At 39.5% G+C, this 12,198-nt stretch overlaps 1 protein-coding gene across 3 annotated transcripts in view; it reads left to right on the top strand.

Annotated features, from left to right (window-relative positions):
- The window catches only part of rb (adaptor related protein complex 3 subunit ruby), a 99,019-nt gene that overhangs the window by 18,817 nt on the left and 68,004 nt on the right, over window positions 1-12,198 (top strand). For all 3 annotated transcript variants that reach the window (XM_070092400.1, XM_070092401.1, XM_070092402.1), the window contains exon 8: window positions 3,384-3,536. In XM_070092400.1, the coding sequence (XP_069948501.1) occupies window positions 3,384-3,536 (153 nt within the window). The remainder of the gene's footprint in view (window positions 1-3,383; window positions 3,537-12,198) is intronic.

Below are 12,198 nucleotides of genomic sequence, written 5' to 3'. Positions count from 1 at the left end.
GAATCTACCATAAGCACAGTATCATCAGCAAAAAGTAACTGTCAATTCCCATTTTGAATTTGATTCCCCAAAATTTAATCCCACCCCTCTCCCGAACACCCTAGCATTTACTTCCTTTACAACCTCATCTATAAATATATTAACCATGGTGACATTACACATCCCTGTCTAAGACCTACTTTTACTGGGAAGTAGTCTCCCTCTCTTCTACACACCCTAACCTGAGCCTCACTATCCTCATAAAAACTCTTTACAGCATTTAATAACTTACCACCTATTCCATATACTTGCAACATCTGCCACATTGCTCCTCTATCCACTCTATCATATGCCTTTTCTAAATCCATAAATGCAATAAAAACTTCCCTACCTTTATCTAAATACTGTTCACATATATGCTTCAATGTAAACACTTGATCTACACATCCCCTACCCACTCTGAAACCTCCTTGCTCATCCGCAATCCTACATTCTGCCTTACCTCTAATTCTTTCAATTATAACCCTACCGTACACTTTTCCTGGTATACTCAGTAAACTTATTCCTCTATAATTTTTACAATCTCTTTTGTCCCCTTTCCCTTTATATAAAGGGACTATACATGCTCTCCGTCAATCCCTAGGTACCTTCCCCTCTTTCATACATTTATTAAACAAAAGTACCAACCACTCCAACACTATATCCCCCCCTGCTTATAACATTTCTGTCATGATCCCATCAGTTCCAGCTGCTTTACCCCCTTTCATTCTACGTAATGCCTCACGTACCTCCCCCACACTTACATTCTGCTCTTCTTCACTCCTAAAAGATGGTATACCTCCCTGACCAGTGCATGAAATTACCGCCTCTCTTTCTTCCTTAACATTTAAAAGTTCCTCAAAATATTCTCGCCATCTACCTAATACCTCCATCTCCCCATCTACTAACTCCCCTGCTCTGTTTTTAACTGACAAATCCATACTTTCCCTAGGCTTTCTTAACTTGTTTAACTCACTCCAAAATTTTCTCTTATTTTCATTAAAATTTCTTGACAGTGCCTCTCCCACTCTATCATCTGCTCTCCTTTTGCACTCTCTCACCACTCTCTTCACCTTTCTTTTATTCTCCATATACTCTGCTCTTCTTATAGCACTTCTGCTTTGCTAAAACCTCTCATAAGCTACCTTTTTCTCTTTTATCACACCCTTTACTTCATCATTCCACCAATCACTTCTCTTTCCTCCTGCCCCCACCCTCCTATAACCACAAACTTCTTCCCCACATTCTAATACTGCATTTTTAAAACTATTCCAACACTCTTCAACCCCCCACTACTCATCTTTGCACTAGCCCACCTTTCTGCCAATAGTCGCTTATATCTCACCTGAACTTCCTCCTCCCTTAGTTTATACACTTTCACCTCCCTCTTACTTGTTGTTGCCACCTTCCTGTTTTCCCATCTACCTCTTACTCTAACTGTAGCTACAACTAAATAATGATCCGATATATTAGTTGCCCCTCTATAAACATGTACATCCTGGAGCCTACCCATCAACCTTTTATCCACCAATACATAATCTAATAAACTACTTTCATTACGTGCTACATCATACCTTGTATATTTATTTATCCTCTTTTTCATAAAATATGTATTACTTATTACCAAATCCCTTTCTACACATAGCTCAATTAAAGGCTCCCCATTTACATTTAACCTTGGCATCCCAAATTTGCCTACTACTCCCTCCATAACATTTTTACCCACTTTAGCATTGAAATCCCCAACCACCATTACTCTCACACTTGATTCAAAACTCCCCACGCATTCACTCAACATTTCCCAAAATCTCTCTCTCTCCTCTACGCTTCTCTCTTCTCCAGGTGCATACACACTTATTATAACCCATTTTTCACACCCAATCTTTATTTTACTCCACATAATCCTTGAATTAATACATTTATAGTCCCTCTTTTCCTGCCATAGCTTATCCTTCAACATTATTGCTACTCCTTCTTTAGCTCTAACTCTATTTGAAACCCCTGACCTAATCCCATTTATTCCTCTCCATTGAAACTCTCCCACCCCCTACAGCTTTGTTTCACTTAAAGCCAGGACATCCTGCTTCTTCTCATTCATAACATCCACAATCATCTCTCTCTTATCATTTGCACAACATCCACGCACATTCAGACTTCCCACTTTGACAATTTTCTTCTTCTTATTCTTTTTAGTAATCTTTACAGGAAAAGGGGTTACTAGCCCATTGTTCCCGGCATTTTAGTTGACTTTTACAACACGCATGGCTTACGGAGGAAAGATTCTTATTCCACTTCCCCATGGATATAAAAGGAAAAGTAATAAGACCAAGAACTATTAAGATAAAATCAAAGAAAACTCAGATGAGTGTGTATAAATAAACGTGTACATGTATGTGTAGTGTGACCTAAGTGTAAGTAGAAGTAGCAAGACATACCTGTAATCTTGCATATTTATGAGACAGACAAAAGACACCAGCAATCCTACCATCATGTAAAACAGTTACAAGCTTTCGTTTTACACTCACTTGGCAGGACGGTAGTACCTCCCTGGGTGGTTGCTGTCTACCAACCTACTACTTTTGGGTGTACTCCATTGGGAAGTGGAACAGAATTCTTCCTCTGTAAACCATGCATGTCGTAAGAGGCAACTAAAATGCCGGGAGCAAGGGGCTAGTAACCCTTTCTGTGTATATTACTAAATTTAAAAGGAGAAACTTTCGTTTTTCCTTTTGGGCCACCCCACCTCAGTGGGATACGGCTGGTATGTTGAAAGAAGAAGACTTCTGGGTGTGTGGAATGGATTAATTGGATTTACATTATTTCTTATGGGGAAAATGGTTTCACCATTTGTAAATTTTGCCTTTCATCAGACTCTCTGGAACGGATTAATTATGAAATTCGAGGGTCTACTGTATTTATGTTTATCATGAACAAGAATATTCAGTCTTTCATTACCTAGACTTTTTATTACTGTCATTACCTTGTCTTTTTTTTTTTTATGTTCGCTTATACAGTAATTTCCCACTTTTACGAGCCCTTCTAAATTTGACCACCATCCTTTCCAACTTGTCTTCATAATCTCCCAAAAGAACTGTCATTGGTAAAGAGCAAGTGTGATAACTCTCATTTTGTGTTAAATCCAACATCCTTTAAACACATCTCTTCCCAGCACCTTAGCATTCACATTAAAGCCCCACTTGTAAATTGTCTTTGATTATTAAATTTGAAGAAATTCTCTTGCAGTATTTTAACTTGCTCATTATTCATTTTTTCCTTTCATGTTTTACATTCAGTTTTTCCTCTTACATTATCTACTCTATATTAAAATTACTCTAGGTTAAAATTGCCATTAATTTTACCTCAAGGTGGTGCTGGCAGTAGCTCAACTATATCAGCATATTGCACCATGTTCAGAGGTGTCACAGGTTGCAAGGGCTTTGGTGAGACTGTTACGTTCTCACCGAGAGGTTCAGGCTGTTGTTCTCACAAACATTGCTTCAATGTCTACTCGGCGTAAGGTATGCATCTTCAGTTATTTAAAAATGCATTTTTTGTATTTGTTAGTAGTTCTGGGGATGATCATCCCTACAGCTTGGTTTCAGGCCAGGCTGCCTAAGTTGGAGAGGAAATTGAGGTACTGTATTTACAGGAATGAGAGCTATTGAAAAACAAAATATAAATAAAAATTTGTTATTTTACATGTTTATGAGACATAAAAGACCAGCAACCCTAACTTTCATCAGGCTTTACTGTCGCATTTATATGTTGGAAAGGGTGCTCATTCATGGTTGGTTGCTGTCTCCCAACCTACTTCCACTCAAAATAGCTCCCTTTCCTTCCCTCCCTTGTCCTTTCCTTCCTCCCAGACACATCTTTTGACCTCAGTACAAGAAATCAAGTGAGAAGAATGAATAGGCCAAACATTTCTTATTAACTCTCTCACAGCACTCTGGTGATCACCCAACAAAATCCCTGCCTCCTCTCCATTGCATTCAGTCCACCTTACTCTTCCCCAGTTGCTTTTTTCCACTAATCTCTTGCACACATTTTCCTTCTGTCTTATTGTTGGTTTATCTTAGTGTTGGTTCCTACAGTGTTTCTTGACTTCTTACACATAGTGTTTCTTGACTTTTTATTTTTCTTGGTGCCTTGCCACATGCACTCTTGATGGCTTGATTTTATGCTGAATCTCAGCTAGATTTCTTAACAATTTTCTTGTGCCAAAATTTAAAAAAAAAAATTACTGAGTTATCCCATATGCAGGGGTGGCAATCACATTAATGGAGATAATTTGTTTTGCATTTCTCTAGGATTGTAACAGGAAGGTTAGTGATACTGACTAATAAAACAATTGTCAGTTCTTTGGAGCAAGAGCAAAGTATGCACAGTGGCTAAGGATTGCTTTATTAGAAATACATATACAAAGAAGACAGTGTATAGAATAAACCAAGATAAAACAGTAGCACAGCAAGAATACTGTACAGAGAATTGGCAATACACTTAAAAAAGCATAATGCAGATTGGTAAAAGTGTAGCTCACTCAGCCTTTCTTTGGCATGAGTGCCCTCAAAGAACAGAGCTAGCATTGACAGAAATGATATTCTCTATACAGAAATTATGAAGCTCAAATTTGGTAGTACAGCTGTACTTCTTTAATGGTACCACTTCCAAGGAATTTAAAATATTGTGTCTTCTTCCTCCATCCTGTGTTCTTAAGCCTTTTGACAACAATTTAAAAAATATAAATCCATTTAACACAAGTTCTGTAATGCTTTTATTCGTGTTTAAACATTATTAGTTATTTCTTCATGCTTTGGCTTCTTTCTTTTAATAAAATTAGCTAGGATTCTTTCAGTCTGTCCAGATAAGTATTTTTTTCCATTTAGTATTTTCTTATAAGTTGACTTGTGAAAAATTTATTTATACTGCTGCCAAGGGATTATGTGCATGACTTTATTTTTTTTACTGTATGTTTAACCCTTAAACTGTCTGAATGTAGATCTACGTTCACATGCGTAGCGCTCCGACCTTAATTTTCCCCATTTGAAAACATAGAAAAAAAACGTAGATCTACGTTCGTTGCCCCCCGCCCCTCCCGCATGTAGACGTAGATCTACGTTTGGACAGTTTAAGGGTTAAATGATAATTTGTAGATAGATACATTACCTGTAGCATACATTAATTTGTTCAACTTTATTGTTTTTTTTTTTTTCAAAAATAATGACTGTAGAGTACAGTAGGGCCCCGCTTTACGGTGTTTCGCTTTACGGCGTTCCGCTAATACGGTCATTTCAAATTTTGACCAAAACTCTCTATACGGCTCCTCCCACCTGACTTTCTAATATGGTAACTGCACCCCACCTGGTTTGTTTACATTCTCTGTGAGATCCGTAATCACAAAGTCTCTCCATTATGTCTGGAAACTCGAAAATTTCAAGTGTTTTTAAAAGTTATTTCATATTTTATATATACTCTGATAATTATACTTATGTATACCTGTACCTAAATAAACTTACATACTGTGCTGGCATGCAGGTACACATTAAAATCAGTAAGAGTGTCTTATATCTCGAGATGCCATATTAGTAATGATAATAATAATCACCGAGTCTTATTTAAATGTCGTATATTAGGTTAATATACACATTTTCATTAATCCATCTATAATATTTTTTTTTTATTTTTTTTATTATCATCACACTGGCCGATTCTCACCAAGGCAGGGTGGCCCGAAAAAGAAAAACTTTCACCATCATTCACTCCATCACTGTCTTGCCAGAAGGGTGCTTTACACTACAGTTTTTAAACTGCAACATTAACACCCCTCCTTCAGAGTGCAGGCACTGTACTTCCCATCTCCAGGAATCAAGTCCGGCCTGCCGGTTTCCCTGAACCCCTTCATAAATGTTACTTTGCTCACACTCCAACAGCACGTCAAGTATTAAAAACCATTTGTCTCCATTCACTCCTATCAAACACGCTCATGCATACCTGCTGGAAGTCCAAGCCCCTCGCACACAAAACCTCCTTTACCCCTTCTCTCCAACCTTTCCTAGGCCGACCCCTACCCCGCCTTCCTTCCACTACAGACTGATACACTCTTGAAGTCATTCTGTTTCGCTCCATTCTCTCTACATGTTCGAACCACCTCAACAACCCTTCCTCAGCCCTCTGGACAACAGTTTTGGTAATCCCGCACCTCCTCCTAACTTCCAAACTACGAATTCTCTGCATTATATTCACAGCACACATTGCCCTCAGACATGACATCTCCACTGCCTCCAGCCTTCTCCTCGCTGCAACATTCATCACCCATGCTTCACACCCATATAAGAGCGTTGGTAAAACTATACTCTCATACATTCCCCTCTTTGCCTCCAAGGACAAAGTTCTTTGTCTCCACAGACTCCTAAGTGCACCACTCACTCTTTTTCCCTCATCAATTCTATGATTCACCTCATCTTTCATAGACCCATCCACTGACACGTCCACTCCCAAATATCTGAATACATTCACCTCCTCCATACTCTCTCCCTCCAATCTGATATTCAATCTTTCATCACCTAATCTTTTTGTTATCCTCATAACCTTACTCTTTCCTGTATTCACCTTTAATTTTCTTCTTTTGCACACCCTACCAGATTCATCCACCAATCTCTGCAACTTCTCTTCAGAATCTCCCAAGAGCACAGTGTCATCAGCAAAGAGCAGCTGTGACAACTCCCACTTTGTGTGTGATTCTTTATCTTTTAACTCCACGCCTCTTGTCAAGACCCTCGCATTTACTTCTCTTACAACCCCATCTATAAATATATTAAACAACCACGGTGACATCACACCTCCTTGTCTAAGGCCTACTTTTACTGGGAAATAATTTCCCTCTTTCCTATGTACTCTAACTTGAGCCTCACTATCCTCGTAAAAACTCTTCACTGCTTTCAGTAACCTACCTCCTACACCATACACCTGCAACATCTGCCACATTGCCCCCCTATCCACCCTGTCATACGCCTTTTCCAAATCCATAAATGCCACAAAGACCTCTTTAGCCTTATCTAAATACTGTTCACTTATATGTTTCCATCCATAATATTTTTTTCAAAATTATGTAATAAACACGATACATAACATATAAAGATGATAAATACACCCCACAACAGAATAAATAAACAAATATGAGATGTGGTAGCCAGATAACTTATACAAGTGACGGCAAGAATAACATTTTCTCTAGTCTAACATAAGAGAAAATGTGTTACTGGGGGCAACTGTAGAAAATTATTCCTTTCATATGTATGTAAGTAAGTTTATTCAGGTATACACAAATACAGTTACATAGATTATCATACATAACAGCATATGTGTAGAGAACCTAGGATAACCCAAAAAAGTCTGACAGAGTGGCTTATTTCCATTGCCTTCACTCAGAGTGTCATTTCTTCTAAAAATGATGTTACATGAGAATGGGAGTGTTCTTCTTTATTTATTCTACCGTATCAATGTAGAGACAACTTGTACACAATGTAACTTGTGCACAAACCAGACGTGTACACTTTGTTTATAAAACTTACGTTTGAATGGTTTGTTTACATAACTCTGCGCCTATCCTCTCTCATGTCCTCATTCTCTCTCTCTCTCTCTCTCTCTCTTCTCTTTCTCTTTTTCTCTTTTTCTCTTTTTTTCTCTTTTTTCTCTCTCTTTTTTCTCTCTCTTTTTTCTCTCTTTTTTCTCTCTTTTTTCTCTCTCTTTTTTCTCTCTCTTTTTTCTCTCTTTTTTCTCTCTTTTTTCTATCTCTTTTTTCTCTTTTTTTTATCTTTTTTCTCTCTTTCTCTTTTTTCTCTTTTTTTCTCTTTTTTCTCTTTTTTTTCTCTTCTCTTTTTTTCTCTTTTTTTTCTCTTTTTTCTCTTTCTCTTTTTTTTTCTCTTTTTTTTTCTCTTTTTTTCTTTTTTTTTCTCTTTTTCCTCTCTTTTTCCTCTCTTTTTTTCTCTTTTTTTCTCTTTTTTTCTCTCTTTTTTTCTCTCTCTTTTTTTCTCTCTCTTTTTTTCTCTCTTTTTTTTTCTCTCTCTTTTTTTCTCTCTTTTTTTCTCTCTTTTTTTCTCTCTCTTTTTTTCTCTTTTTTTCTCTCTCTTTTTTTCTCTCTTTTTTTCTCTCTTTTTTTCTCTCTTTTTTTCTCTCTTTTTTTCTCTCTTTTTTTCTCTCTTTTTTTCTCTTTTTTTCTCTCTTTTTTTCTCTCTTTTTTTCTCTCTTTTTTTCTCTCTTTTTTTCTCTCTTTTTTTCTCTCTTTTTTTCTCTCTTTTTTCTTTTTTCTATCTCTCTTTTTTCTCTTTTTCTCTTTTTTCTCTTTTTCTATCTTTTTCTCTTTTTTTTCTCTTTTTCTCTTTTCTCTCTTTTTTTCTCTTTTTTTCTCTTCTCTCTTTTTTCCTCTCTTCTCTCTTTCTTTTTTTTTTTTTTTTTTTTTTTTACACAGGGTTTGACAAGGTTAAAGATCCCTAGCTTTATTGACAAGCTATTTACAGGTTAAGGATTCCTAACTTTATTGGCAAGCTAAGAGCTGTTACCTACATCAGCTCATTTGAAAGCATTTTTATTGTTATGAGACATACAAGTAGGGAACAGGATGAAATTGGAGCCATCTGTGGGCCAGCATTTTCATGTGATCAACTGACTTTATCTCATTGACATCATTATGCTGTACGAATGTGTTCCATACTCGAGTCATCCTGGGTATATATGATCTCAGATGGAGTGATGTTCTGGAGAAGGGTACAGCCAGAGTGAAGTTGCTGCTTTCTGCTTGTCTTGTGGCATAAAAGCTTGTTTCACGCTGTCCTCGAAGTGGATCCAAGTGTGATACTTTGACAATATTGGCCTTGTACATAACAGTAAGGCCACCCACATCCCTCCTATGTTGAAGGCTCTGCTGAAATGACAGATCTATCCAGGATGGGTCCAGGCGAGAGATGAGACGTCTTGCTCTGTTCTCTACTCTGTCAAGCAGTCGCAGATGAGAGGGGGGCAGGCAAACCAAGAAAGTGGAGCATACTCAAGGTGTGAGCGTACTTGTGCCTCGTACAAAATCTTGCAACCCCTACTGTCAGGCAGATGCGAGATATGGCGAAGTGCTGTAAGCTTCCTGGCTGCCTTGTTTGCAAGATTTACAACATGGTTCTTCATGGTTAGTTTGGAGTCAAATTTCACCCCAAAGATATCAACTTCTTCTCCAGGTGCCAACACCCTCCCATTCATCCTTACTACTGCACCAGCATTACCATCATGGTGCCTAGAGACGATCATCATTTGCGTTTTCTCAGGTGCAAATGTTACTTGCCATCTATTTCCCCAAGCTAATATAGCTCTCAGCTGGTGATTGATGTAGCTTAGAGCAGCTGGCATTTCTTCTCTTGGATAAGTGAATGTCAGTGTACAGTCGTCTGCATATGCATATGGTTCTGGGATGAGATGAAGAAGGTCGTTGAAGTAGACATTCCATAACAATGGTCCCAGTACGCTTCCTTGTGGAACACTTGCCCCAATAGGATGTCTTGCTGATTCCATTCCATTGAGAACTACACTTAGAGATCTACCATGAAGGTAATCACTGAGGAGACATAACGTAGATCCTGCAATTCCCAGTGCTTGAAGTTTTGCTAAGAGGCCCTGGTGCCACACCCGGTCGAAAGTGCCAGCAATGTCCAGTGCTACCACACAGCTGACTTTGGATTCATCCAGTGACTGGTGCCACTTAGTGGAGAGGTTTAACAACAGATCAGCAGCAGAGTAACCTTTCCTGAAGCCATATTGACGATCACAAAGTAGTGAGTGGTAGTCAAAAAATTCTGTCATTTGTCTTGAGATTATTGTCTCGAGGATCTTACCAATGATTGACAGGAGTGACACTGGTCTGTAGTTGCTGATTTCTGCTCTGCTCTTCTTTTTGTGAACAAGGACTACATTTGCCTCTTCCCATAGAGAGGGCCATTTACACTGGACTAGGCAGTGCTGAAAAGTGCGAGTTAGAGGTGCTGCTAGCTGGTCTGCACATCTCAGCAATCTTGGGTTCAACTTGTCTGGGCCCACAGTCTTTTCTTGGTCAAGTGATTTAAGAAGGAAATGCACCTCCTCCTCCTGCCTTATTGTCACCACTGACAGTTTTGACACAGTTCTTGCAGCTAGCCAAGGAGGGTCCCTTGCTGGATTAGGAACTTGCATTTTGATAGCAAAGTGTTCAGCAAAGAGGTCCGCCTTCTCTTGACTACTAGTAGAGGTGGTCCCATCCTGTCGATTTAGAGGTGGAATGAGTTCATCAGGCAGATAACCTTGTCTGTCCTTGACCAGGGACCACCAGGTTTTGGAGCCTACCCTACCTGATGCTAGCTTTCTTTTAGTGTCCACCTCCCATTTAGCAATGGCCCAGTTTTGAACGTCACCCATATGCCTATGTCATGTAGGGGGGTAATGATTGAATGCGATATAAGTGGGGAATATGGGAGTAAGGGATTATGTAGGCAGGGGAGAGGCAGGCGCGGTGTTAGGAGTGAGATGATTAGCGGAGGTAGGTAGGTAATGACAGGTCAGTGGTGACCACCACGACACTCTCATTAACTCTACACTACTCACTAACATATGCCTCGCCCATTCTTCACTCATATAAACATAAAAAAAATATAAGAAATAGGAATAGCAAATAACGGGGACAGTGAATATTATTATTCTACTCAAACACAGTTTATTATTAAGTCTTTGTACAATAATATATTTGGGACCAGAACATTATTGTGGTTTAGATAAATGGTATGGTACACATAAGCAGTGAGACAGGGAACACAATCAACTTGACCAAAATGAATGTAACTTACAATATAGTTCAGAGGGCAGTTCATCACAGGAACTAAGCCACAGGTCCCAAGACCTACACAGCACGAGTACTGCGCCAAGCCAGTACTCTGCCCAGTGCCTCCAACAGTCTCCTCCAGAGACTTCAGCAGCCTTCTCCCGAGCCCTGCACCCCAGCAGCAGCTCCGCTCGAATCTCTGCTCAGGAGCTCTTCCTTGGGCTTTTATGGTGGTCCAAGCACCCTCCACAACCACGTGTACGACCTGATGCCTAGGTCTGAGGCGTCAAGAACAAAAGACCTCAGACGTGGGCGTGGCTACAGACGTTTGCCAAGGCAAGGTGTGACCATATAATTGGTTAAATTAGGTCTCCCCAGAGACCTCACAAGCCCAGCTGGACTACATCACACCTACAGGCTTGCCTATGCAAGTTCCTGTTATAGGTGGTAGGATGTCTCTTATACCTTCGCCATGCTTTGTACTTAGCAATAGCAGCCTCTCTACAATGAAAGCCATACCAAGGCTGATCTGTAGGCTTTGTCACATATTGCCGGTGAGGAATGTGTTCTTGTTGTAGATTAAGGATGTGTCCAGTGAAGGCTTTCACTTGGTTGTCAACATCCCCTTGGAGAAGAGCATTCCAATCAGTGGTGGTGAGCTCAGAGCAAAGGGCTGGCCAATTACCTCTTTCCCATAACCAGGTTGTGCGTGTGGACTCCTCACCTCGTTCTGTTGGGATCTTAAGTGTCGTAAAAACAGCCTTGTGGTCAGACGATCCAACGTAGCTGAGGGGTTGACAAGTGACTATGCCTTCTGCCAGATCACTCACTACTGGGTCAAGGGAGGAGCCAGAGATGTGAGTAGGAAAATCAACAAAGTTTCTCATGTCAAATACTGCAAGAAGGTCATCAAAGTCCCTCTATAAGGTGTTAGTTGAGGTCATCTACAATTATGATATGTTGACAGTTGTGTTGTAGCAGAAGGGAGTCAATATTTTCCATTAGGAAATTGATGGGATCTGCATGCTGCCACTGAGGTCTGTACATTGCACATGCTAGTACAGAGGTACTAGTGTTTATGCATAGCTTGAAGAACATCATTTCAAGATGTGTAGGGGTGGCAACATCAATGTGCTTGGCATGAACACCTTTAGAGAAGCACACAGCAACACCTCCTCCTTGCCCTTGCCTGTCTCTTCTCATCCATGAGGTGTAGCCAGCAATTCTTGCAAAATTTTCTGGAGTCCTGTCATCCAAAAATGTTTCAACGACGGCTATCATGTCGGGACGTCGAGTATTCACAAAACTATGTGTGAGCTCTCCAACATTAGTAATGAAACCTCTAATGT

This window comes from Cherax quadricarinatus, chromosome 39 (assembly GCF_038502225.1).
Source record: "Cherax quadricarinatus isolate ZL_2023a chromosome 39, ASM3850222v1, whole genome shotgun sequence".
NCBI classification, from domain to species: Eukaryota; Metazoa; Arthropoda; class Malacostraca; order Decapoda; family Parastacidae; genus Cherax; species Cherax quadricarinatus.
Note: the sequence above shows the minus strand (reverse complement) of the source record. Positions and strands in the feature narration are given on the sequence as shown.